The sequence below is a fragment of the Bos mutus genome, chromosome 7, assembly GCF_027580195.1.
Source record: "Bos mutus isolate GX-2022 chromosome 7, NWIPB_WYAK_1.1, whole genome shotgun sequence".
NCBI classification, from domain to species: Eukaryota; Metazoa; Chordata; class Mammalia; order Artiodactyla; family Bovidae; genus Bos; species Bos mutus.
This window is the reverse complement of record NC_091623.1, coordinates 45,241,799-45,268,891: the sequence shown is the minus strand read 5'-3', so window position 1 is coordinate 45,268,891 and position 27,093 is coordinate 45,241,799. Positions and strand designations below refer to the sequence as shown.

The 27,093-nt window shown below is 52.8% G+C and overlaps 1 protein-coding gene across 3 annotated transcripts in view; it reads left to right on the top strand.

Annotated features, from left to right (window-relative positions):
- CPAMD8 (C3 and PZP like alpha-2-macroglobulin domain containing 8) overlaps positions 1-27,093 on the top strand; it is a 99,506-nt gene that overhangs the window by 67,449 nt on the left and 4,964 nt on the right. Inside the window, exons 26-41 of one of the 3 annotated variants that reach the window (XR_011464724.1) lie at positions 446-622; positions 4,838-4,919; positions 13,011-13,167; positions 13,297-13,371; positions 16,754-16,919; positions 18,603-18,689; positions 18,764-18,900; positions 19,296-19,451; positions 19,573-19,635; positions 20,476-20,660; positions 22,862-22,949; positions 23,709-23,783; positions 24,772-24,877; positions 24,966-25,076; positions 25,932-26,141; positions 26,670-26,782. Coding sequence is in view for 2 of the 3 variants with exons in the window: in XM_014482947.2 (XP_014338433.2) it covers positions 446-622; positions 4,838-4,919; positions 13,011-13,167; positions 13,297-13,371; positions 16,754-16,919; positions 18,603-18,689; positions 18,764-18,900; positions 19,296-19,451; positions 19,573-19,635; positions 20,476-20,660; positions 22,862-22,949; positions 23,709-23,783; positions 24,772-24,877; positions 24,966-25,076; positions 25,932-26,141; positions 26,665-26,782 (1,993 nt within the window). In the remaining variant the exon portion in view is untranslated. Of the gene's footprint in view, positions 1-445; positions 623-4,837; positions 4,920-13,010; positions 13,168-13,296; positions 13,372-16,753; positions 16,920-18,602; positions 18,690-18,763; positions 18,901-19,295; positions 19,452-19,572; positions 19,636-20,475; positions 20,661-22,861; positions 22,950-23,708; positions 23,784-24,771; positions 24,878-24,965; positions 25,077-25,931; positions 26,142-26,664; positions 26,783-27,093 lie in introns of all 3 variants that reach the window. The other 2 variants (XM_014482947.2, XM_070373262.1) reach the window with 2 other exon arrangements.

Below are 27,093 nucleotides of genomic sequence, written 5' to 3'. Positions count from 1 at the left end.
TTTCATATTGGAAGTTAGAAAAAAATATGTAGAAGGGAGTCAAATGACTGGATTGACATCTTAACGTTTGTGGGATGCAGCCAAAGTTGTTCTAAGAGGAAAATGTATAGTCTCAATTGCACCTATTTAGAAATCTAGAAAGGAAAAAGCATTTACTAATAATAACATAATGAAAAGGTAGAAAGAACACCTGAGTTACAACTAAAGAACATGGAGGGAAGCATGTAAGGTAGGGCCTGCAAGTGCCCACCAAGGCCAAGCGATCAAGCAGGCTGGATGGGCATGGATGCCTCCCAGTCTCCAAGGGCAGCACTGGCAGTCAGATAATGGGATGCTGGTATTGGGCCATGGGTGGGCTCCCTCTGAGGAAAGTTGTCCCTAGAACAATGCCAGGGCATTGAATGAGGCCAGTCCTCAGCCCATTCTTCCTCTTCCTTCTCACCAGGAGACGTCATGGGGCCAACTCTGAACCATCTCAGCAACCTCCTCCGGCTTCCCTTCGGCTGCGGAGAGCAGAATATGATTCATTTTGCACCTAATGTCTTTGTCTTGAAGTATCTCCAGAAAACCCGGCAGCTCAGCCCTGAGGTGGAGAGGGAGACCACCGACCACCTGGTACAAGGTACTGGGGTGCAGTAGCCTCGGTCGCACGGGGCGCAGCCCGCATGCCACGTGCAGAGGATGGGGAAGAAGGCAAAGACGTTGAAAGAGGCCAATCTGGGTGGCCTGATCTGGCCCCTGTCAGTCGGAGCCTGGCCTCTGCACCTGTTAGGAAACCGATCTGATTGCTGGTAATCAGCCATGGGGAGAGGAACAGCATCTTCTGAAAATGTAAATTTTTCTGAACAACCAGGGCAATATAATAGCATTATAAAAACATTTGGGGAAAGAAAATAAATCCCTATAAGCTTCCCATCATGCTCTGTGTTGACCCCTCTACCCTCCAGGAGCACAGGTTAGCTTTGCCATTCTTGGTGTCTCATAGCACAGCTTCCTGTGGCATGCCTCCCCCCAACCCTGTCCTGTGTGCGTAAGATTCATCCACTGGGCTTTGGGCAGCAGTTGTCTATTCACCTCCATTACTGTGTGGAGACAGCAGTGGGCGTGTCTGCAGATGGGCTTTGGAGCAATTTGCAATTCAGGGCTTTTAGAACAGAACTGTCGGTAATTGTCCTCTTTGCATACTTGGTGAAAACTCATCCAGATTTCTGTGGGGTGAAACCGTTGGGTCTTAGGATGGGTTCAGTTTGTAATCACTTTGGGAGGCTACATTGTTTTTTTTGTCACATGCATCAATGGAACACAACATACTGAACTCTCCTCTTATTTCCAGTTTTATTTATTTATGTGTTTTATTTCCAGTTTTTTCCCCCTAAATAATGCAGCATTGAACATCTTCAGAAGTAAACCACCAGTACTGAACTTCAGAAATAAACAAAGCCCTATTGAACTTCTTTAGAAATGCATAACACAGCACTGGGCATCTTCACAGATAAATAACACAACAGTGAGCATCTTCATAGATAAACAACACAGCACTGGACATCTTCCATTGCCATGAATCAAGTCCTTAGGGCAAGGCACAGTCCTGTTTGGGGGTGGGGTACAGGGCCTCGGAGGGCCCTGAATTACCCTCTGCACATCTGAGCCTCGCAAGGAGGGGAAGGAGGGAGGCTGGAGATGGGGTCCCAGCTCTGTCAGAGATTCCCATTCTGTGTCCCTGGGTAGGACCTGCTCCTTCCCAGATAACAAGGGAGTTAGTCAGTTGATACCAAAATTCTGGGGCCTCCTGGGCTCTGCTTCTAGCCTTACACTGGAGCCAACGTGAAAGGAAAGCATGGAGGAGGCTGAACCTAGCTCTGAAGCTGGCATCTGCCTCGTGCCAGGCATGTGCAGCTCCATCCACGCTGCCCTGAGTTTCCCTCCTTGCAGCCCCCGTGCTAATGGTCCTCGTTTCCCAGATGAGCAAAGTGAGCCTCCTGGGAGTGATCAGATCAGATCAGATCAGTCGCTCAGTCATGTCCGACTCTTTGCGACCCCATGAATCGCAGCACGCCAGGCCTCCCTGTCCATCACCAACTCCCGGAGTTCACTGAGACTCACGTCCATCGAGTCAGTGATGCCATCCAGCCATCTCATCCTCTGTCATCCCCTTCTCCTCTTGCCCCCAATCCCTCCCAGCATCAGAGTCTTTTCCAGTGAGTCAACTCTTCGCATGAGGTGGCCAAAGTACTGGAGTTTCAGCTTTAGCATCATTCCTTCCTGGGAGTGAAGAGGCGCCCAAGACCTCACAGGGGCCAGTTGCGGGGGCTTCTCAGACCCCAGGCTCCTCTGGACTGGGGCACAAGGGGCAGGCAGGGCACTAGACCCAAGCCAGAGAGAGACGAGAAACCACCGTCACGATCACGGACATTTACCGAAAAGGATTCAAGAATGCCTGGCTCAGATGATGCTGGCCCCTGTGAGATGGGGAAACAGAGGCATGTGAAAATCTCAATTCCTAAGACAAATCTGGAGTCCCTGTCTCCTGGCCTGTGGTGGTTCCCCGTTATTATGTTCCAAAGGCAGTCCTGATGATCTAGAACCATCTGTCCTCATGGATGAGAAAGGAAAAACTTACGCTGAAGAATGTATAGCTCTCTGAGGGACTTCCCTGGTGGCCCAGAAGGCTGAGCACTTCCACTGCAGGGGCATGGGTTCAATCCCTGGTTGGGGAACTAAGATCCCACATGCTGTACGGGCCACAGCCAAAAAACTAAAATAAACGTGCAACTCTCGGATGGAAAGAGAAGTCAGAGGTTGCCGTGGGCTGAAGGTCCGGCTTTGTGAAGGCTGACCACAGACTACCCGGAACCTTAAGTCTGCTTGGTCCATGGTGGAGGGGGAGGGGCAGGGCTCAAGTTGGCAGGTTGTGAAAGTCTAGGATGTGGGTGAGCCCTGGCCTCCCAAGGCCAGGCACACCTCAGTGAACCCATCCGGACTCAGGTCCTTGACCGCCATCCAGAGTGTGATGACCTATCGGGGTGAGTGGCAGCCTGGACCTCCCCTCTAGCCAGACAGCCAGATCTGGTGCCCAACAGCTTTCAGACTCAACAAGCCCCAAATCGACCCCCACCCCCTGGTTTTCCTCCAAATCTCTGGTGTTAGTTCCCTTGGGCTGCCATAACAAAGTACCGCAAACTGAGTTGGGTAGATCCACAGGACTTTATTCTGTCCACTTGAAAAGTATTCACAGCCTTAAAGTTGAGAGTTATGTTTTACTTGGTGGGAATTTTTAGGACTTCAGGCCCAGGAGACAGCATCTCCAGTAATCCTGAGAGAGCAGCTCCTAGAGGGGAGGCACCAGGTTACATAGAAGTTTTACAACAAAGGCGGCTAGTCTGAACATCAAAAGGTTATTGGTAAAGTAAACCAGATATTCTAAGTTAAGGAATTTAGCGCTTTTTTCTGTATGGGACGATGCAAGAGTTTGGGCTCACGGAAATCATTCCTTTGACGTGCACCTCCACTCTTTGGGGCCAGTATCCTGTTTTGCACATCCCGAGCTCCCTTGGGGCTCACTGCAGGGAGCAGTGGCATTCTGACGGTAGACTCGATCTAGATGGCAAGTGTTCTCCTTCCTGAGTGCCCCCAGGGCTCACCAGCTCATATTAGAGGTCTGCAGTGGCTGGCAACCGCGGCATCCTTGTTACTGATACAGCAGGAAATATTCCACATCTCAGTTCCCTCATGATTCAGGAGGCTGGAGGACTAAAATCAAGGTGTCAACAATGTTGACTCTGTCAGGAGGCTCTGGGGGAGCGACTATCCCAGGACTTTGTTCTGGCGGGATTCTGGTGACGCCCGCTCACACATCACCCTCTGCCTCCATCGTCACAAGCCCTTCCAAGTCTGTGTCATTTCTTCTCTGAGGACACCAGTCATTGGGTTTAGGGCCCAGCCTGATTCAGAAATGTAATTCCATCTGTACAGACCCTCATTCCCCATAAGGTCACATTTTGAGGTTCCAGGTGGACGTGACTGGGGGGAATACTATCTACCCCGGTGTGAGCTCCTGCTCCCTCTTCCCCGGGCTCCATGGACATAGATCGGTGCGTCCTGCTGGTCAGGCCGCTGCATTTAGCAGCCTCTGCATTCTTCCTTTTTTCCTTCACATCTTGTTCAGTTAAGGTAGCTCTGCCTATATTGCAGAACCCCTCCCTGCCCATCGCCACCCCCAGTCCAAGCCCGTGGTCATGGTCGCCTAGACTGTCCCCACCTCCCCAGTGTCTGCTTCCTCTCCTGACCTGGCAATCCACCCACTACCTCTGCCCCCTCACCCCCTCCTCTCATGCCCCTTGCTGCCCTCACAATAAGACCAACTGCCTGGCCCTCTTTTGGAGGCCCCGGCCCCCCTGACTTTCTGCCTTCTTGTCCTCCTCAATCCCCTGCTGATCTGAGCAAACCAAGCTCTGGCTCCAGGGGATAGAGCAACAACCTCTTCAGGCCCTGGGGTGGGTGACGGTGTGTGGCCAAGGGCCCTGCCTGGAGATAATGCATTTCACCATCCCACCCCACCAGGCATGGCTGAAGGCCAGTGTGTTACCAGGAGTCATAAAGGGGTGATATCAAGAAACAAAAGAGGAATAAAGTAGAGGTTTCAATCTCTCCAGCTGTGTACGTGGGAGAGTTTCAAGGACCCCAGCAGTGTTGTGAGACAGTTTCAAGGACCTCAGATGTGGGCATGGGGCAGTTTCAGGGACCCCCCCATGTGGGTGTAGTATTAGTTTGGGGGTCCCGGGGTAGAATGTTGGCCAGCCAGCCATTCACCAGGGTGCTGTCCCCTCTTGCCCCGCAGGCTACCAGAGACAGTTGACCTACAAGCACCAGGACGGCTCCTATAGTGCTTTTGGAGAGCGGGACGAGTCGGGGAGTATGTGGTGAGTCCTCATGCCCCGGGCACGGCTACTGAAGTTCCCCCACGTGAAGCCACAGCCTCACATCCAGCACAGCATAGCCAGGACCCCTGGGGCTTGATCCTGTCGACTGACAAAGTACATGCAACCTAAAGGTTGAGAGTTATGTTTTATTTGGCAGAAACTTTTAGGACTTCAGGCCTGGGAGAGAACTGCTCCATGGAGGCAAGGGGAGGAGCCAGGTTTTACATAGAAGTTTTGTAACAAAGGGCAGGTGTCTGAACATCAAAAGATTATTACTAATTAAAGAAAACCAAATAACCCAAGTTAAGGAATTTAGTGCTTTTCTGTGTGTGGGAAGATACAAGAACCTGGGCTCACTGAGACAGTTTCTTTCACCACAGCTACCTGGGGCCACCGCCAGCATCCTGTGTTCCCACATCCTGAGCTTTCTTTCCTCGGGGCTCACCGTAGGGAGTGGCTACAGTCTGATGGCTGCTAGATGGTCCCTGTTCTTCTCCTTCCTGAGTTCCCTCAGGGCTCACCAGCTCACACTGGGAGGGCTGCAGTGGCTGATGCCTGTGACATCCTTGTTTACGGATATGGCAGGAAATATGCGATTTCTTAGTCCCTAGGGTGATGGGCTTCCCTTGTGGCTCAGCTGGTAAAGAATATGCCTGGGTTTGATCCCCGGGTTGGGAAGTTCCCCTGCAGAAGGGAAAAGCTACCCACTCCAGTATTCTGGCCTGGAGAATTCCATGGACTCTATAGTCCATGGGGTTGCAAAGAGTCAGACACGGCTGAGAGACTTTCACTTCACTTTCCCTTCAGGGTGCTGGGAGTCTGTGTGGAATATGGAGACAGCCATGGTCCTAGCCCCTGGGGTTTAGAGGTTTGGTTTGGATGGGGGAGTTCTGCCTGGCCTGCGTGTGGTGGAGCTGGAAGCAGTGGCTGTTACTGTTACTCCTGCTGTTGTTGTTGCCTCGGTGCCCAGGAACTGAAACCCCTGCTCTCTGGCCCCTTGTGGATGAGTCCTGGGTTCTCTGAGCCTCCTCAGAGGCCACTGGACCCAGGAATGGGGTGACCCTGAGCAGGAGGGGGTGGACTGGGAGAGGCCAGACCACTGCCTTGAGGCTGGGTTGGAGAGTTCAGGAGGAGCATTCTGGGGTCAGATTTCCCTTGTGAGTGGCTTCCTCTGGCTTTCAGGGTCAGCCAGGGCAGGGAGGACCTGCATACACCTATGTCTTATTCCGTAGGAGTTCTTGGCATCATCAGGGATTTGCCTCATCCACTTTGGGGCTTACTGAGGAAGTAGGGTACCCCCAACTTCCTGTTTCTAGTGGGGCCTTCTTCTCAGTGTCACACCTGGGTGGCACCTGCAGCGCCTGTGGGCATGAAAGTGTCTTGTCCTTAAATCAACAGTGTCCACTGCACAGCAGCAGCCCAGGGCCAGGGGCACAGCTGGCTGAGCCCGCACTGCAGTGCAGAGTCACTCACTTGGCTCCAGAGGGGCCCAGCCTTGGTGACCTGCTCAGCTCCCCAGTCCCCAGAAGTCTGCCCCATTTCTGTCCCAGGACCCTGCCTTGCTGACAGCGCTTAAGGCAAAGCCACAGTCATGCTCTAGCAAGCAGAGGCCCCCACCCACTCTCGGGGATGGCTAAAGTCATTGAGTCACTCTCTGAAAGCTGGCCAAGTCCCGACAGTTCCAAGAGGCCTCCACCAGTCAGAAATAGTGAGCTGTGATCTGTGAACGCCTTCCCACAGTTCACACACACACTGAACAAGAGAAGATGAATTCTGCTGTGGTCATGGAAACGTGACACCCAGCAGTTTGCCTCTCCTCCTTGGCCTTGTAAAACCTCCTCACAGATCAAAGTTGCAGGATGCACAGGACATTGGCAACAGCAATCCACGGGACATCCACCCTGGAGCTGAGCAAACCCAGTCTCAGTCTTGTGTGAACTGTGTGACCTTAGACCAGCTGTTCAAGTTTTCTGAACCTGTTTCCTCACCACACATCCGTCTCAAGACCAGGATCTAAGAGACAGTGGGATAAGGGTGAAGGCATGCTCATTACAGTGCCAGGTACCCACTGGGATGGATGCCTTGTTAGCACCACTCCCTAAATACTTAGGGCTTCCCTCATAGCTCAGTCAGTAAAGAATCTGCCTGCAATTCAGGAGACCTGGGTTTGATTCCTGGGTTGGGAAGATCCTCTGGAGAAGGAAATAGCAACCCACTCCAGTATTCTTGCCTGGAGAATCTCATGGTTAGAGGAGCCCAGCAGGTTACAGTCCATGGGGTTGCATGAGTTGGACATGACTTAGCAACTAAACCAGCACCGCCTAAATACTTGGGTGGGAAGTCCAGGATCCAGTCCAGCTTCCTTTAAACTCAGGGCCTGTGCGTCCAATGTACATTCATTCATTTATTCGTTTGTTCATTCAAATGTTTAATATTTGCCAGGCTATTGTTCTAGTTCCAAGGGAACAAGAAAGGCATGGTCCCTGCCTCCAAGAGAGAAAGAGAGACCCTTCATGAGATGTAATAGTTAGCTACTGCTGTGTAACAAGTTACCTCCAAAACACAGCCATTTAAGACAACAAACATTTATTGTCTCAGTTTTGTGGGTCAGGAATTCAGACGTGGGTTACCTGGCACTGCTGGCTCGTGATCCCTCCCAAGGTTGCAGTCATGGTATTGGCTGGGGCTGCCATCGTCGAAAGGCTTGACTAGGGCTGGAGCATTTGTTTCCAAGTTGGTCGTCTCCCACGACTGTGGACAGGGGGCCTGAGTTTCTCACTGAAGACCATTCCATAGGGCTGCTTGCATGTCCTTACAGCATGGCAGCTGACTTCCCCTGGAATGAAAATCAAAGAGAGAAAGTAAGGAGAGTGCCACATGCCTTTTATCAGCTGATTTCCTGAGTCATACTGTCACCCCCACCAGATTCTAGTCTTTAGAATCCAGTCACTCGGTACAGCCTACACTATTCCACTGCTTGAAAGGAGAAGAAGCAAGGCATTTGTGGATATATTTTAAAGCTACTATGTCAAGTATATAATTTCTCATATCTATAAAGCAAATAAAACTTGTTGAGGGGATAGTGTATGATGAGGTACACAATTGTATGGGGTGGTCAAGAAAGGTTTTCCAAAGGAGATGAGGGACAGCTGTATGAAAATCCAAGGGGAGAGGATTCCAGGCAGTGTGAACAGCCTGTGCAAAGGCCCTGAGGCAGCCCTGACAAGTTTGAGCCAGAGAAGGGGACCAGTGTGGCTGGCAGCACAGGCCAGTAGGAAAGTGGCCTGCCACGAGGGAGGAGAGGCTGCCAGGGCCAGACTGAGCAGGAGAGGAGTTTGGGTTTTATTCTGGAGGGAGCAAGAGGGCTTGGTGCAAAGCATGGCTGTAACCTGAGTCATGCTGGGCTATGTGCATATTGAATGAATAAACTTAATTGGTTAGGACAGTTCTGGATTCATAGAAAACTTTTAGCAGATAGAATGAGTTCCCATGCAGTCCATCTTCCCTCGATGCAGTTTTCCCCCAGTATTAACGTCTTGCATTAATGACGTACATTTGTTGTAATCGATGGACCAGTATTGCTACATTGTTGTTAACGGAGGTCTGTTTGCATTAGGGCTCACCCTTTGTGTCGCATGGTTTATGGGTTTGGACAAATGTACACTGTCACCTGCCCACCATTAAGGTATCATACAGAACAGTTTTCTGCCCTAAAAACCCCACGGGCTCTGCATAGTCGTCCCTCCCTACCCCCAGCCCCTGGCCACCGCTGGTCCTTTTTCTAGTCCTGTAGTTCTGCCTTTTCCAGAATGTCACAGAGCTGGAATCACAGAGCATGCAGCCCTTTTCAGATTGCTTCTTTCACTAAGGAATATGCACTTAAATTTTCTCCATGTCTTATCCTGGCTTGATAGCTCGTTTCTTTTTATTACTGAATAAGATTCAGTCGTGAGAATGCACCACAGTTTATTTATCCCTGTTGGTGATTTAAAATGGAAAAGTAAAGAGAACAGTGTAGCAGAATGCGGGAATTTCACAGTTGCCAGCGCAGAGGCAACTAAGTTCCATCTGGATCCTGCAGTGTTTGAACTGTCCTTCTGGCTGCTGTGTACAGAGCATGTGATGGGACAGGGTCGGGCTGGTGGGGGCGGTGGGAGCCATGAGGTGCCAGGCTGACACAGGGGCCTGGAATATAAGGAAGAGGATGGATTTGGGGTATCTGGGGAAGAAAGTGACCAAGACAAGCTGGTTCGTAGGCTTGGGGTACATTTTAAGGTTAATATTTCAGATTCTGACAATTTGCAGAAACAGACCTTGGAGTCACTTGATTTTCTTTTTCTTTTTTTTTTTTATTGTGTTAAAATATGTATACATAACATAAAATTTACCATTTTAACCATTTTAAGTGTGCAGTTCAGTGGTATTAAATACATTCGTATTATTGTGCAGCTGTTACCACCATCCATCCTCATAATTCATTTCATCTTGTAAATCTGAAACTCTATACCTATTAATGGCACCCCACTCCACTACTCTTGCCTGGAAACTCCCATGGACGGAGGAGCCTGGTAGGCTGCAGTCCGTGGGGTCGTGAAGAGTCGGACATGACTGAGCGACTTCACTTTCACTTTTCACTTTCCTGCATTGGAGAAGGAAATGGCAACCCACTCCAGTGTTCTTGCCTGGAGAATCCCAGGGACAGTGGAGCCTAATGGGCTGCCGTCTATGGGGTTGCACAGAGTCGGACACAACTGAAGCGACTTAGCAGCAGCAGCAGCAGCATACCTATTAAAACTCAACATTCAAAAAACTAAGATTATGACATCCAGTTCCCATCACTTCATGGCAAATAGATGGGGATACAATGGAAACGGTGACAGACTTTATTTTCTTGGGCTACAAAATCATTGCAGATGGTGACTGCATCCATGAAATTAAAAGACACTTGCTCCTTGAAAGAAAAGCTATGACCAACCTACACCGCACATTAAAAAACAGACATTATTTTGCTGACAAAGGTCCATCTAGTCAAAGCTGTGGTTTTCCAGTGGTCATGTATGGATGTGAGGGTTGGACCATAAAGAAAGCTGAGCACCAAAGAATTGATGCTTTTCAACTGTGGTGTTGGAGAAGACTCTTGAGAGTCCCTTGGACTGCAAGGAGATCCAACAAGTCCATCCTAAAGGAAATCAGTCCTGAATATTCATTGAGGGACTAATTGGAGCTGAAGCTCCAATACTTTGGCCACCTGATACGAAGAACTGACTCACTGGAAAAGACCCTGATGCTGGGAAAGATTGACGGCAGGAGGAGAAGGGGACGACAGAGGACAAGATGGTTGGATGGCATCACCGACTTGATGGACATGAGTTTTGAGCAAGCTCCGGGAGTTGGTGATGGACAGGCAAGGGTGGCGTGCTGCAGTCCATGGGGTCGCAAAGAGTCAGACTCAACTGTGTAACTGAACTGATACCTATTAAACGCTAACCCCCCCATTCTTGCCTCCCCCTGCAGACCCTGGAAGCCCCATCCTACTTCCTGTCTCTGATTCTGGCTACTCTAAGTGCCTCATAGAAATGAAATCATACAGTACCTGCCTTTTTGTGATTGGCTTATCCCACTTAGCATCATGTTATCAATGTTCATCCATATGTAAGCATTTTTCAGGATTTCTTTCCTTTTCAAGGCTGAATAATGTTCTATTGTATGGATATACTGATGTTGGCAGGTAAGAGGACCTCAGTCCTCATCTTCTTTGGAGAAAGAACCCCACAAAGAGAGTCTGTAAAGCAGGCATAGTTTATTGGAGCCACAGTATGTGCAAAGAGAACAAAGAAGCAGTTTATTTAGAGCAGAACCAAAGCAGAAATACACACCCAGAGAACGATGCGGGCATGCTCCTTGATGGGAAGTGTGCCAGAGAAGTGATTTAAGTCACTTACACAGAGGTAGTTTTTCTGGGCTTTTGTTTTCCTGTGGCCAGTCATGCTTCATTTCCCACATCTGTCCTGACCCAGGGCCCTTCCTGATACGCACGTGAATCTTTTAACCACAGTGGATTCCAGTGAGGAGGTCTCTGGAAGCCCGACGGAGCAGAGGCTATGGGTTAGTGCCTCCTCCCTTTATGACCCCCTAGGAGCTGTTTCATGCATGTGCAGCTAGGGAGGACTTCCTGACCTCAAGAATGAGAGATGTGATCTTCTTATCTTCTTACTCCAGCAGGGCTCAGCTCCTACCATTGATTTTTTTCCTTGAAATGTCAGGAGAAAACAAGCTCCAATTTACTCAGTCTGACAGACTGCAACTGCTCAGCCCAGGGGCCCATCTGCATCCTACCTCAGTACCACATTTTCTTGTTCATTTATCTGTCAGTGGACACCGGGTTGCTTTTACAGTTTGGCTGTTGTGAATAACACTTCTACAAGCATGGGTGTGCAGATATCTCTTTGGGACCCTGCTTTCATTTCTTTGGGATATATGCCCAGAAGTGGAATTGCCAGATCATATGATAATTCTAAGGGCTTCTCTGGTGGCTCAGTGGTAAAGAAACTACCTACCAGTGCAGGAGACACCAGTTCGATCCCTGGATCAGGAAGATTCCCTGGAGAAGGAAATGGCTACCCACTCCAGTATTCTTGTCTAGAGGAGGAGCCTGGTGGGCTGCAGTCCTTGAGGTCACAAAAGAAGCAAACATCAAATAGTGACTTGACAACAACAACAACATGACAATTCTATGTTCCATTTTATTTTAGGGATCACTGTATTGTTTTCCGCAGTGGCTGTACTATTTTCTATTCCCACCAGCAGTGCGCAAGGGCTCCAGTTTCCCTGCATCCTCACCAGTACTGGCTGTCTTCTGCTGTTTTGTTTTTGTGTTACAGTAGCCGTCCTGATGGGTGTGGAGTAGGGGAACCACTCGATTTTGAAGAGGATGGATTACTCTTTCATCTTGAGTTGGGGCATTTCCCTTGCTAACAGTTCTGCTGTTTGTCCCTCTTGGCTCCCTGGTTTCCATCCGGTGGTTCTTCCGAGTTCATTTTTTTTTTCATTCATTCATCCCCCAGCCCCATCATCTCCCATTCAGGGTGCACTAGCAACAGCTGGGATGGGGGATGGGGCGAGCAAGGGACAGGCTGCAGAGATGAGGGTATACACAGAGGGAGGGCCTGGGAGTCTAGAAGCAACCAGCTCATCCAAGAGTGGAGGTGCTGAATGCTAGTGGAAGTGCTGGGAGGCTTCCTCTGAGAAGACACCCCTGGGTTGAACATTGAGAAGACTTCTCAATGAATACTGAGAGGACAACAAGTAAGACTTCATCCTGTAAAGAAAGGAAGTAGGAGCACTCTGCATTCAGGACCTGGGTAACTGAGTGACTGAATGGGTTTGTGGGATGTTTTCAGCTGCAAACAACATAAAAATGACTGAAAAAGGAATTCTGAACATGAGTTCACACCGCAGAGCTGAGAAGTCTCCGGGACTGGCCAGCCTGGCAGCCTGACAATGCACTTGGGCCCCTGGTTCTTTCCCTTGGTCCCTGTGGACCTCCTCAGCACAGTGGCTGCTCTTCTTGTGGTAGCAAAATGGCTGCAGCTGCTCCGGGCATCACCTCATGTGCCCATTCCAAAGCTATTTGCAGACCTGGGGACTGGAATGTTCATGGCTGTGGCTGACCAGGGCTACAGAGGAGCCCAAGTGTCCAGGGTACCTGGTTGCTGGTTTTCCCTGGGATCTCTCAGCAAAACTGAGGATCTCTTGGGAAATGGTTATGGAGGCGCAACAAGGAAGGTCTTTCACACATGGTGGTGGTAGGGGACTTGACAGGCTCAGAAAAAGGTGCTTCCCAGGTGGGAGGGAGTTAACAGGGAAGATAGGCTGTATCATCAGGCCCTGCTGGGTGCCCACACACTTCCATCAAGTGCTCACAACAGGGCAGACTGGGCCCTCGTGTCTTACAGAGAAGGAAGCAGAGTCTTGGGTGAAGTGGGGAATGTACCACAGTCCCTCAAGGGGCACATGGGAGGTGACTTTGTTTTGGGACAGCCCGGCCCTTGCTGTCTCAGCTCTCTCAGCCTGTACTCCATCCTGTTTCAGGCTCACAGCCTTTGTCCTCAAGTCCTTCGCCCAGGCTCGCAGCTTCATCTTCATCGACCCTCTGGAGCTGGAGGCCGCCAAGGACTGGATTGTCCAGCAGCAGCAGGCAGATGGCTCCTTCCCGGCAGTGGGCAGGATTCTGAACAAGGACATTCAGGTCAGCAGCTTCTCAGCCTCCTCCGGGAGCCCTGGCCTTGTGCTGCTTGCTCCCCGGGTTTGTCTGCGGCCAGTGGGGTTGGGAGGCTGTCCCCTCTGGTTGGGGTGAGACCCACAAATCCTCTTACAGGGTGGGATCCACGGCACAGTCCCACTGACAGCCTACGTGGTGGCTGCGCTCTTGGAAGTGGACCCAGCCTCGGAGGTAAGTGCACGGGGCCCGGGAGATGCTGGGCTGGAGGAGCGAGTGAGCAGTTTCCCCTTGCCAGCCAGGCTGGCCATCTTCTGGCCATCTTCAGCTTCTATTTCTTCCTTGCTGTCCTCCTTCTGTTCATTAATGGGACATTTTCATGCTTTCCAATGGTCACAGTTCTTGTGACCTAAGCACTTCTTGTGACCTTACCACTTCTTGTGACCTAAGCAGATGCATGAGAGATTCTGGCAGTAGTCATGAGGGGCATGCATGTGTCCCTGAGTTCAAGCCTTCCCAGGACTGTCCATAGCCCCCAGCTCCCATTTGGAGAATCATTTGAGGCTCAGTCATTATCCTGGACAGTGACCTGTGGGCTGACTTTAGGAAGCCTGATACAAAATGTTGGATGGGACTTCCCTGGCAGTCCTGTAGTTAAAGACTCCGTGCTCCCAATGCAGGGTCTTGGGTTTGATCCTTGGTTGGGAACTAAGATCCCACATGTCGTGCAGTGCAGCCAAAAAATTAAAAAAAAATTTTTTTTAACTTATGAATGCTTCGGGGGAGAAAGGTCTAGAACCTTTGGGGACAGTTAGTACTGGACCCAGCAGGGCTTAGATGTCCCAAGGAACCCAAGGCTTGTGTCACTTTTGTGAGGCTGTCCCAAGTGGGAGTGGCATGTCCCCTGCAGAGGGAGCTCCCAGGATAGACAGATCTCAGCCGCCAGGCTAGGGATTCCACCATTCCTCACATCTGTGCCAATGCTAAAACCTCTGATGATGAATTATGATTTGTGGTGCTTCTCAGATCTTTCCGCTTCACAGTGCAGATTTGCAACTGCTGTGTTTAGAGTTTGCTGTGACCTAAGACCCTCCATGTTCCACATGCTTTGCCCAGAGGGCCCCTCACTTGCCATGTGTTAAGAGGTTGAATTGGGTTGCCCAAAACCCCAACCCCCTAAGTCAGCTCAGGCTGCTGTCACAAAATACCACAGACCAGGGCCTTAAACCACAGACCTTTATTTCTTTTTTAAAAGTTTGTATTGGAGTGTAGTTGCTTTACCGTGCTGCGTTAGTTTCTACTGAACAGCAAAGTGAGTCAGCTATACATACACATATGCATATGGGCTAAGTCGCTTCCGTTGTGTCTGAGTCTTTGCAACCCCGTGGACTGTAGGCCGCCAGGCTCCTCTGTTCATGGGATTCTCCAGGCAAGAGTACTGGAGTGGGTTGCCATGCCCTCCTCCAGGGGATCTTCGTGACCCAGGGATCGAACCCACATCTCCTGCATTGGCAGGTCGGTTCTTTACCACTAGCGCCAACTGGGAAACCCACATGTACATATATCCCCTCTTTTTTGAATTCCCTTACCACTTAGGTCATCAGAGCATTGAGTAGAGTTCCCTGTGCTGTATAGTAGGTTCTCATTAGTTATGTTTTATACATAATAGTGTGTATATGTCAATCCCAGCCTCCCAATTCATCCCCCTTTTTCTCCTTGGTGTCTGTTCATTTGTCCTCTACACTGTGTCTCTGTTTCTGCTTTGCAAATAGGTTCATCTGCACCGTTTTTCTAGACTCCACATATATGTGTTAACGTACAGTATTTGCTTTTGTCTTTCTGACTTACCCCACTTTGTGTGACAGTCTCTAGGTAAATCCACTTGTCTGCAGATGGCACACTTTTGTTCCTTTTTAAGGCTGAGTGATATTCCATTGTATATATGTACCACATCTCCTTTATCCGTTCCTCTATAAGTGGACATTTAGATTGCTTCTATGTCCTAGAGAAGACATTTATTTCTGATGGTTCTAGAGATTGGAAAGTCCAAGGTCAGTGTTCTGGTTGATTCAGTCTTTTTTTTTCAGTTCCATTGTTAATGAGGGGTCTCTTCCTGACTTGGAGTCAGTCATCTCTTCTCTCTGTGTCTTCACGTGGCCTTTTCTTGGTGTCTCACCATGAAGAGAGGTGGGATGGGGTTGAGGGGAGAGAAGGACAGAGAGAGAGACCACTGTGGTCTCCTTTATAAGCAGTCTAACTGATTATAGGGCGCCACTCTCTTGCGTGTGTGTGTTAGTCCATGGAAATCTCCAGGCAAGAATGCTGGAGTGGGTATTCTTCCTGACCCAGGAATTGAACTGGGGTGTCCTGCACTGCAGGTGGATTCTTTACCAGCTGAGCTACCAGGGAAGCTCCACTCTCTTGGTCTCATCTAAACCTAATAATCTCCCAAAGCACCAGCCTGTCCCCTGCTACCCCCCCCCCCCCGCAACCACTGGGGGTTAAGACTTCAAGATACAAATCTGTGAAGGGGAGCTACAGATCCAGCCCAAGACTCCAGAATGTGGTTGTGTTTGCAGACAAGGCCTTTATAGAGGTAGTCGTGTTGAAATGCGGACTTTAGGGTGGGTACTGATCCAATATGCCTAGCATCCTGGGAAAAGGAGGACATTAGGGCACAGAGACCCTCACAGAAGGAAGACGCCGTGGAGATACAGGGAGGAGATGGCCAGGAGAGAGGCCTGCGGCCAATCCTCTGCTCGTGGCCCTCAGAAGGAACCGACCTTGCCAACACATTGATCTCAGACTTCTGGCCTCCAGGTCCACAAGACAAGAAATGTCTACTTTAAAACAAACAAACAGTATTTACTCATTTATTTGGCTGCTCTGGGTCTTAGTTTGTGGCACACAGGATCTTCAGTCCTCTTTGCAGCCTTTGGGATCTTTAACTGCTGCATGCAAACTCTTAGCTGCAGCATGGGCCCTAGTTCCCTGACCAGGGATTGAACCCGGGCCCCCTGCATTGGGAACGCGGAGTCTCAGCCACTGGACCACCAGGGAAGTCCTTAAATTCATGAATGTTTTGACTCACTCATTTTTCCATTTAACCTATATTACTGGGCAGCTTCTCTGAACTAAGGCCATCACTGGACAATGAACTTGGTTTCTGTCCTCCAACCACTCACACTGTGGGGCAAGAGCATGATCAGGGTTGGTGGGCTTCTTGGAGGGGGTGACAATTGAGGTGAGGCTTGGAGGATGAGGTGGGCCTGAGCTGGGAGGTCTTAGAAGCCAGCCTGGTGATGGTGTGGTATGGGGCAGGGCAGCCAGGGCTCTCCCTGCTTCCTCCTGAGTGTCTCTGAGTTGAATGGTTATGCTCAGACTTCATTTGGAAAATGTTGGCACCACCATATTAATAAAAGAAAGGGAATGGGGGGTTTTGAAAGCCGGGGCTGTAGGCAATCATGCACCAGAAGTATACAAAGTGAGGGGCTGCAAGCCATCCAGTGGTTTCCCAGGCATGCCCCTGGGACTTTCGGGAGGGTGGTCTGCATGGTGAAGGCTGAGCAGCCTCCCAGGGCTCCACTTCCCACCCTACTCCCACCCCACCCTGCAGGAGGAGAGGGGTGCCATTACCAAAGCCAGACACTTCCTGGAGTCCAGCGCATCCCTGGTTACGGACCCCTACAGCAGTGCCCTGACCGCCTACGCGCTGACCCTGCTCCGCAGCCCTGCAGCCCCTGCCGCTCTGCGAAAACTCCGCAGCCTGGCTATCACCCAGGGTAGGTGCCCTTGCCCACCAGCCCAGCAGACACAGGAAGCAGCTCATGGACACGTGCTTGAAACTAAGGAGGCGTCCTTGGCTCACTCTGTTTTGTTTACTCATTTATTTGTTGTTGTTTAGTTGCTAAGTCGTGTCTGACTCTTTTGCTAACCCATGGGCTGTCACCCACCAGGCTCCTCTGTCCAGGGGATTTCCCTGGCAAGACTACTGGGGTGGCTTACCATTTCCTTTTACAGGGGTCTTCCCCACACAGAGACTGAACCTGCATCTCTGGCTTTGGGAGGCAGATTCTTTACCACTGTGCCACCAGGGAAGTCCTGGTGTGTGTGTTAGTCTCTCAGGCGTGTCCGACTCTTTGCTACCTCATGGAATGTATCCCGCCAGGCTCCTCTGTCCATGGGATTCTCCAGGCAAAAATGCTGGAGTGGGTTGCCTTTCTCTTCTCCAGGGGATCTTCTTGACCCAGGGATCGAACCTGGGTCTCCTGCATTGCAGACTGATTCTTTATTGTCTGAACCATCAGGGAAGCCCTTATTTATTACTTACTCATTATCGCATCTACTAATGACTTCATTTGATAAGGTGGCTTGAGCCTGAGCATCATTTTCTTCCCTAATGAAACAAAGGATGCTACCCCAGCCCCCAATGGGGAGAAGAGTGCTCAGGGATCCCTGGTAGAAGATCCCCCAGACTTCCTAGAAACCATCCTCAGGCAGAGTGCTGGGAGGCAGGGGAGGGCTGCAGCCAGACCCCACCCTGCCCCCCATTGCTGGGTGAGCCTCAGAAAGCCTCTTTCCTCTGGTGGTGTCCATCTCCTCAACTACAAAGTGATTCCCCATTGTGTTTGGGGAGCCCCAGTCACCAAGCCGTGACTTCTTGGAATGTCTCCAAAATCGGTCCCCTCCCCCTGCCCCTTGGCCTTCCCCAGCAGCTGCACTGGAATCAAGCTTCCATCACCTTCTCTGCTTAAGAAGAAGGAAAAAAATATTTCAAAAGCAAAATTCTAAAACCACCCAATTGAATGATGGTGTCAATTTAGAACTAAATGCTCAAGATCTGAGGCTGGGAGGGCTGATTTTTCTGTGTTTTGAGGGCTTTTTATACTTCATATGAGCTTAGAATCCTTGGTGTCTTTGGAAATAGGGAGTGACTTCCTGGGCCCCAAGGGAGGATAACCCCCCGGGCCTGCATCAGGGCCCCAGCCAGAAGGGAGACCATTGATTAAGGATGTCTGCCAGGGATGCAGAAGAGTAGCCATTGATTAGTGATGTCTGTTGAGGGTTCAGAAAAGCAGCCATGGATTGGTAATGTCTGCCAGGGCTTCCTCTGTGGGCTCAGTGGTAAAGTATCTGCCTGTAGTGCCAGAGACGCAGGAGATGTGGGTTCAATCCCTGGGTCAGGAAGATCCCCTGGAGGAGAGCATGGGAACCCACTCCAATGTTCTTGCCTGGAGAATCCCATACACAGAGGAGGCTGGTGGGCCACAGTCCATGGAGTTGCAAAGAGTCGGATGCAACTGAAGTGACTGAGCAGCAGCAGCAACCAGGGGTGCAGGAGGGGCTGGATTTGACCCTGTAGTTGCAGATCTGAGATGTAGCCCCAAGGCCCTTACTGTCTCCGCCATCTTTCCCTGGTGCCCTCTTCCACTGGGGTCCAGCCTTGATCTGTTCTGGCCTTGCAGATGGGGTGACCCACTGGAGCTTGACGGGTTCCCGGGATGTGGACAAGGATGCATTCCTAAGCTTCAGTGACGGGGTCTATCAGACAGGTATGGGCCACCCCACCCCCAGTGCCTGCTTTGGGCACTGGGTCCTGGGTCCCAGCCGGTCTCTTCCACTGCAGTGGTCTCGGCCGAGGTGGAAATGACAGCTTATGCCCTGCTGACCTACACCCTCCTGGGAGACGTGGCCACCGCCCTGCCTGTGGTGAAGTGGCTGTCCCAGCAGCGAAACGCCCTCGGGGGCTTCTCTTCTACTCAGGTGCGCCAGGCAGAGCCAAAGGGAGGGCTCAGGTCTGGGTGGCCTAGACTCGGGACTCAGAGCCCTCTAGGAAGTTACCCAGTGCTTCTAGTCTTAGGACGGCTCCTTACCTGCACCTCTGGGAGCACGAAGTCCAAGAGAGGATGGGAGGATGGGGCTGAGGGATGGAGGCGGCAGGCTCTGGGATAGGGACCAGCCCCTCCTTCTGTGGAGATGCCCCCCAGCTTCCTGGGGTCCCCAACTCTGTGGGTGTCTACACCAGATCTGCTCTCCGTTCCAGCCACATGAGTCCCTGGCCTCAGTGAGGGTCCATGGAACCCCCAGTTTGGGCCAGACCTCTGGCACAGGTGGAGGCACCTTCTGGGGCTGACTTCGGTCTCCCGCTCTGTCCCCAGGACACCTGCGTGGCTCTGCAGGCCTTGGCAGAGTACGCCATCTTGTCCTATGCGGGCGGCGTCAACCTCACCGTCTCCCTGGCCTCCACCAACTTGGACTACCAGGAGACCTTCGAGCTGCACAGGGGCAACCAGAAGCTTCTGCAGATGGCCGCGGTACGTGTTCCCATGACCAGGGCTGGGGGCAGGGCAGCGAGAGCAGCCCCTCCTCGCTGCCTGTCTGTCCCTGTGTGTCTGCAGGTGGGCGGAGGGGAACCGTAGCCTCTTCTCTCCCCAGATCCCCAGCCTCCCCACGGGGCTGTTTGTGAGCGCCAGGGGTGAAGGCTGCTGTCTGATGCAGGTGAGGCTTCGGGGAAAGGGGAGTGCTCCCAGGGGACGCTGGAGGCTCAGTACCTGGCCAGGCTGGGTGGGGTGGCTGTGTGTGTGAGAACCACCCTGAGACAGCCTGTCAGCCCCCTGAGATGTCACCCACTCTGGAGAAGGAAATGGCAACCCACTCCAGTATTGTTGCCTGGAGGATCCCATGGACAGAGGAGCCTGGCAGGCTACAGTCCACGGGCTAGCAAAAGAGTCGGACACGACTGAGTGACTAAACCACACCACCCCTGCCCAAGGCAGAACCCAAGGTAGATGGCAGTGTGTCCCCTTGGGTGAAACCGCATCTGATTCTCATTTTGGTGGTCTCTGACCCTGTGCTCCACCCTCCACCGTGGGACTTGCCTGGTGGCTCAAGGTTATTCTCTCAGCCAAGTCTGAATGTAGATGCCCAGCCTGGACTCAGCCTGGCCCTCCCTGAGGCCCCTTAGTCAGCAGGCTCAGGATTTAGTTGTATTCTGATTGGGAGAGACTGGTTGCCTGAGCTTTGGCCAATGGTCAGAGGGCAAGTCAGCCAGGAGAACCCTGTAGCCTCAACTTCTCCATCTGAAAAATGGAGCCCAGACAACACAGTAGTTAACAGGAGAGGGAGCCCGGTTTGCAGACACACCTGGGCTTGAAGCATGGAAGAATGGGATGATGGTTGTACCTACACCGTCAGGGTTAAAGGGAATGACAACCATGCCCAGGACTGTCTCCAGTATCCCTGACCTCATCGCTCTAGCTGTCCCCACCTTCTCCTGCCCCTGTCTTTCCCCTCTCCACCCCCACGGCCCCTAAGCCTCTGTCCTCCCCCATCTCCCAGATTGATGTCACCTACAATGTGCCCGACCCGGTGGCCAAGCCATCCTTCCAGCTGCTTGTGAACCTCCAGGAGCCTGAGGCTGAGCAGCAGCGACCCCCCTCACCTGCCTCCTCAGCTGATGATGATGACCCAGCAGCTGACCAGCACCAGCAGGAGTACCAGGTGACCCTGGAGGTGTGCACCAGGTAAGGCGTCCTGCCCCGCTGGCTGGCACCCCGCCTGGGTGATGTTCTGTAGAGTGATGCTCTCAGCTAGGAACGTCTGGGGGACTTACCTGGCCCCATAGATGTTTCCCGACTAGAGCCAAAGTTGTGGCTGACCAGCCCCCGTGCTCCTTATTCTGATTACAAGACACACCTCAGCAACACCCATCAGGAAGCTATGAAGGACAAGATTTCTTACTCACAGGTCCTGGAGGGTACTTGACCCTCCTGGGGGTCACCCAGTGAGGTCACCGGTAGAGAGAGAGAGAGAAGTTATGGAACTGCGGTTCTACCTTTATTGAAATCTGAGGGGAGGGGTGTGCCTAGGGTTTTGTGGGTTCACTATTGGTGAATTTAAAATATAAGAACGGTAATTGAGGTGCAGGAAGGGGAAGGCAGGGTGACCCAAGTAGTCAGTTATTTAAATAACCCAGGGCTATTTTATTTTGGTCATCCCACATACTGCATGCAGAGTCTTAGCTCCCTGACCAGGGATCAAACCTGTGCCCCCTGCAGTTGGAAGCGCAGAGTCTTGACCATTGAACCATCAGGGAAGTCCCTACCCAGGGCTCTGAAAGAGAGATATTCATGGGTGGGGGCAGCCTGTTTCCTTATTGGTTGTTGTGTTAGTAGCTGTCAATATCTTTATTCAAGATGAATGTCTTTGAAATGGATCCCTTTGCAATCAAAGGCTTACACTACAGATGATTTCTGAAATGAGTGAAATAAATGGAAGTGCTTCTGAATGGGTGCAGCAGACTCCAGTGGCAGGTGGGGCTGGGAGGGACGGCTGTTTGTGGCCCTTCCATGACCCACCCGCCCCAGGTGTGACCCTAGAACCAGTTCACTGAGGGTCCTCAGGAGGTGGGAGTGCACGCAGCTGCCCACAAAGGATGCTCATTGCCATGGCAATGATGGGGGAACCCAAAGGTGGTTGGTAGCCATGAAGCTGAAACCCATCAGAGCTGCCCAGGCACCTTCCTTAACCTTAACCCTTAACCCTCACGTGCCCAAGGCCACCCCCAATTTGGGACGTTCTGAAGAACAAGCCCAACTGGGCCCAAGCCCCAGAGTAGCGGGTCCCTGAACCATTTCTGGTTAGCAGTGAGACTTGGGGTGGTACCGTTCAGCAGGGCTGTGACCACCATCCAATTGGGTGGAGGAACAAGAAGCAGCTGGACTGGCCCTGGCACGTCCTCTGGGGACACCTCTGTTCCTTTCTCAGATGGGAAGAAACTAACCGTGTGCCAGCTGGGTATGGCATCTCTTAGGCCCCACCTCCACAGAAGCCTCCTCTGCCCATCCCAGGGGCTCTGGTCATCCCGTCCCCTTGTGCCCACGGTCTGCAGGGCCCTCACTGAATACCAGCCTCCCTGTCACCAGTACCCAGCACAGGGAGGGCCTGGCACGAGGCAGGCCCTAGAGGCAGTATTTACCCACCACCTCCCCCACGTCACAGAAGGGGAAACGGGGCTGGCACTGGCGAGCAGCCTGGGCTCCCTTGGCCCCACAGAGCCGTTTCCCACACGGGAGGCACATGATGGTTGTCGTTCACTCAGTCATGTCTGACTCTTTGTGACCCTATGGATTGTAGCCCACCAGGCTTCTCTGTCCATGGGATTGTCCAGGAAAGAATACTGGAGCGGGTTGATATTCCCTTCTTGAGGGGATTTTCCTGACCCAGGGATCAAACCCATACCTCCTGCGTCTCCTGCACTGGCAGGGAGAATATTTACCACCGCGCCACCCAGTCGATCCCCCCCAGAGTTTGCTGAAACTCATGTCCGTTGAGTCGGTGATGCCATCCAACCATCTCAACCTCTGTCACCCACTTCTCCTCTTGCCCTTAATCTTTCCCAGCATCAGGGTCTTTTCCAATGAGTTGGCTCTTCGCATCAGTGGCCAAAGTATTGGAGCTTCAGCTTCAGCATCAGTCCTTCCAATGAATATTCAGGGTTGATTTCCTTTAGGGTTGACCTGGGTCAGGCCAAGAAGACTTGGCAAAGCCTTTTCCATATGGTTTAAGTCTTTCAGCTATGAAATGGAATGACCAGTGACCCCCCCAAGGGTGTCTGTGCAGCCAGACCCGGGGCAGGCTAGAGGGCTGTAGGGACAGAGCAGACCATGAATTCCACTGAGGGGCTTGAGTTCAAGGGCCCCTCTTTGTCTCCTTTCATCGACAGGTGGCTGCATGCAGGGTCCTCCAACATGGCGGTCCTGGAGGTGCCCCTACTGTCAGGGTTCCGGGCGGACATCGAGAGCCTGGAGCAGGTGAGGGGGCGCTGGTGGGCAGGGGCCGGACAGGGTCTGTGGACCTGCCATGGTTGCAGATTCCTAGCCCTTCATAAAGTGGGGTTGTGCTTTTGTTTTTGCCTTACTTTCTCCTGGCAAAGTTGGTGCTCTGAGACTGGCCATCTGCGGAGGGGCAGGTGGGGAGGGGTTGGGTCTCTCCCCAGAAGGTGTCGCTCACTAGGCCATCTGTGCTGTTACCCATGCGACTGAGGATATTTACACTTTGGGGATGACATGGGGTGCCGGGGAGTGCTTCCAGAGACTTGCCAGCACCGTCCGCTTAAAGAGAGACCAGCCCCATTTTGCATGTGGGGGAGATGGTCACCAAGAGGGGAAGCAGCCTTGCCAAGGAGGTCAGCCATGTGGGGAGGGTGGAGCACGCTGGATAGGGGTTGGGGGTGAATGGTGCAGGTGAAGCAGGAGCAGGTGGCAGGGCTCAGTGGGTGCCTTGGGGCCTTGGCCTGGGACTGAGACTTGATCAGGGGAGACTGTGGCAGGGAAGTGGAGGCAGGCACTCAGGACAGTGATACCCAGCCTTGAATGCCCTCTCAGGCGTGTTGGCTGCCACCTCCTTGGCCTAGACCATGGGGACTTGCTGGATGCCTGTGGGCAAACTCCTCAGCCTCTGGGGCCTCGGCTCCTCATGGGTCCAGCCCACCTTGGGCCCTTGGAGATCAGAGGATGAGAGTATTGGGGTCAGAGGGGCTGGGCATATCCTGACTCTGGCTTCCTTGCCAGCTGCTCCTTGACAAGCACGTGGCACTGAAGAGGTACGAGCTGGCTGGCCGCAGAGTGCTCTTCTACTTTGATGAGGTACTGCGGGCTGGGGTAGCAGTGGGCAGAGGCCTCCACAGCAGCCGCATTGGCGAGGGCATAGCTGCCATGGCCTGTTAATGGTTCTGGCAATGCTCTCATACCAAGAAAAAGAAACCAGAAGAGTCAATCCATGAGGAGTTGGCACGGCTGCCTGCTCTGTGCCTCAGCCAGCTCGCTTTGGTGGAAAAAGTTAGGAGGGGTGTGGAATAGTATCCAGGCATCAGAATGAAGCACTGACTTTCTGAGTCTCAAAAACACGCTGAGTTGAACAGACAGAAAGCAGATTGGTGGTTTCCAGGGTTGGGGGGATAAGCAGTGGGTGCAAATGGGGATCCCGTTTCTTTTATTCTTTTTTTCTGGAGGATAACTGTGTTGGTTTCTGCTGTACAAGGGAGTAAATCAGCTGCATGTATACATATATCCCCTCCCTCATGGACCTCCCTCCCACCTCGCCCCCCATCCCACCGCTCTAGGTCACTACAGAGCACTGAGCTGAGCCTCCCACTAGTATCTGCTGTAGACATGGTGGTGTGTTTATGTCAGTCCTGTTTTCCCAATCCGTCCAGCCCTCCTCTTCCTGCTCTGTGTCTGCATGTCCATTCTCTACGTCTGCATCTCTATTCCTGCCTGCAAACAGGTTCATCTGTACCATTTTTCTAGATGGAAAAGTTCTACAGACAGTGGTTGCACCCTGTCTTGCACAATTGCAAGACTGTGAATGTACACACACACACACACACAGGGAGGAAGGGCATCTGGCATGGTGAGTGTGGGAGATGAAAGACCAGCTGAGACCCTTCCCACGTGGGTGGAAGGACCCACAAAATCGAAATAAGATCGGGTTTCTGTTTCACGCCTCCGGGGCACCCCGCAATCAACCAGTTCTGCATTCACACTTTGGGGCATCATAGAGCACAGAGGCCGAAGCTCAGTCTCCAGCCCTAGTGGGCCCAGCCAAGCCTGAGCCTGCCCGCTGCCCCTGCAGATCCCCAGCCGGTGTTTGACGTGCGTGCAGTTCCGGGCGCTCCGGGAGCACGTCGTGGGCAGGACGTCGGCGCTGCCCATCTTGGTGTACGACTACTATGAGCCTGGTAGGCCCACGTCCGCCACCCGCAACCCCAGCTCGGTCCCTCACCCTGTCATCCATCACCTGGTCACCCTTTTCTCTTGGTCCCGCAGCCTTCGAGGCCACGCGCTTCTACAATGTCAGCGCGCGCAGCCCGCTCGCCCGGGAGCTGTGCGCGGGGCCTGCGTGCAACGAAGTGGAGCGCGCCCTGGCCCAGGGCCCCGGTGAGTGCGCGAGGCCACTGCCCCTTCCGAGCACCCGCCACCCCAACACGACCCGTGGGCCTGTGGGAGGGCTGCCCATTTGGAGGGAGTCGTCAGGCGGGGGAGCGTACAGCGTGGTACAAGGAGGAAGGCCCGGCTGGGTCAAGGGCGCGCGTCCTGAGCCGAGGCGGTTGAAGTGCGCAGGCAGCGGGGAAGAAGGAGGGATTCGAGGGGTGGGAGTGAGCAGAGGAAGGGGGCGGGGTCCTAGCTGGATGAGGGCGGGGCCCATCGAGGTGGGGTGGGCAGTGAAGAGGTGGGGCCTGGAAGGGCGGGTGTGGGCCGTGTGAGGGGGCGGGACCTAGCCTGGTGGGGATGGCAGTGAGGAGGGGCGGGGCCTAGAGGGGTGGGTGTGGGCAGGGGTGAGGGGGCGGAGCCAAGGGAGAGTGGGAAATGATGAGGGCGGGGTCTAGCGGGGTGGGCGGGGCGGGCATAGAAGCCGGAGGCCCGGAAGGGAGCCCTTGCCTCCCCTCCCCCACAAGGCAGATCCAGGGACCCAAGCCGTGAGCTCAGACTGGCGGCAGCGAAGGGCGGAGTGGAATTACTGGGAACCCTTTTCTTTATTTTCCAAACTTCTTGAATTTAGATTGCATTTAGTTCAAAAGTTTTATTTTTTAATTTTGTTTTCATAAATACTAGGCAAATACTCGCGTGAAATTCCACCAGGTCAGGGCTCAGGGCTTCCCGGGCACTGTCTCCACTCTGTGGAGCGTGGTCCTGGCCCCTAGGGACTTCTCCATCCCAGGCCCAGGCAGAGGCGAGGGCCAAGTGGGGAGCTTGGAGTTCCCAGGGCCCTGACAGCTTCGCCTCGCCCGCCAGGCTGGTCCCCTGAAGAGCGAGGTCCCGTGGCCGTTCCGGAGGAGGGGGTGACAGTCACGCGCTGTGGCTGCGCCCGCGCCTGCAGCATCAGCGGGGAGCCGGTGTGTGGCTCCGACGGCGTTGTCTACGCCAGCGCCTGCCATCTGCAGGAGGCCGCCTGCCGCCGCCGCGTGAGATTGGAGCCCGCGCCCCCTGGCCGCTGCGCGCTTGGTGAGGACCCACCCCAGGGCCGGCCTCGGGGCTCCACCTCATCCCGGAATGTATCACTCCATCTTCTCCATCGTGCCATCTCCTCTCATCACCTCTTTGCGTCTGGGTCCGTTTGCACTGGGCTCCCTTGGTGGCTCAGTGGTAGAGTTTGCCTGCAATGCAGGAGACACGTTTTTGATCCCTGGGTGGGGAAGATCCCCTGGAGGAGGAAATGGTAACCCACTCCAGTGTTCTTGCCTGGAAAATCTCATATTGGGCTACAGTCCCTGGGGTTGCAAGAGTCTTAGCAACAAGAACCCTTTGCATCTCCTCCGTCTTGGTCAGTCTCTCTCCAGCCCCATCCCAACTTGGTGCTTTTCTGAGTCTCCCCATCTCTGATTTCTGTGTCCCCTTCCCCACCTTGTGACCTCACCTCCTATCTGTTGCTCTGGGCCACACATCCTTCCTCAAGCCCCCTGGGCTGTTGGTCATTCAGATCCTCTCTCTCCAGTGCCTTCCCTACTGACTCAGTCCTTCCTTCCAGAGCAGCCGACACCAGCCTTGGCCTTGTACAGCTACGAGTATGACTTGGGTCCCCTGGACACCGGGCACCTGGCAGCTGGCCATGAGTTGGTGGACTTGGATAAGGAAGCAGAGGACAGGTGAGAGCTGAATCTGCCCCCAGTCTCCCTCCACTGTGGAAGCTACTGATGGAGGGTCGACCTGCAAGGTTTTGGGGGATGAGGTGGATAACCTGTTCTCCCTTGACCTGCATCCACTCAGTGCATATCAGAGAGCAGCTTATATGTACAAGGTGAGCTTAAGAAGCCCTCCCAAGGACTGGACCTCAGGACAAACCTGTCCCTGAGACCCACTCACCCTTTTAAAAAAGTTATTCATGATGCAAGGAATGTTTTTTTCAAGAGGGGGTGCTATGGAGTCTTGCAGTGGGGTTGAAATTGTACCCAACTGG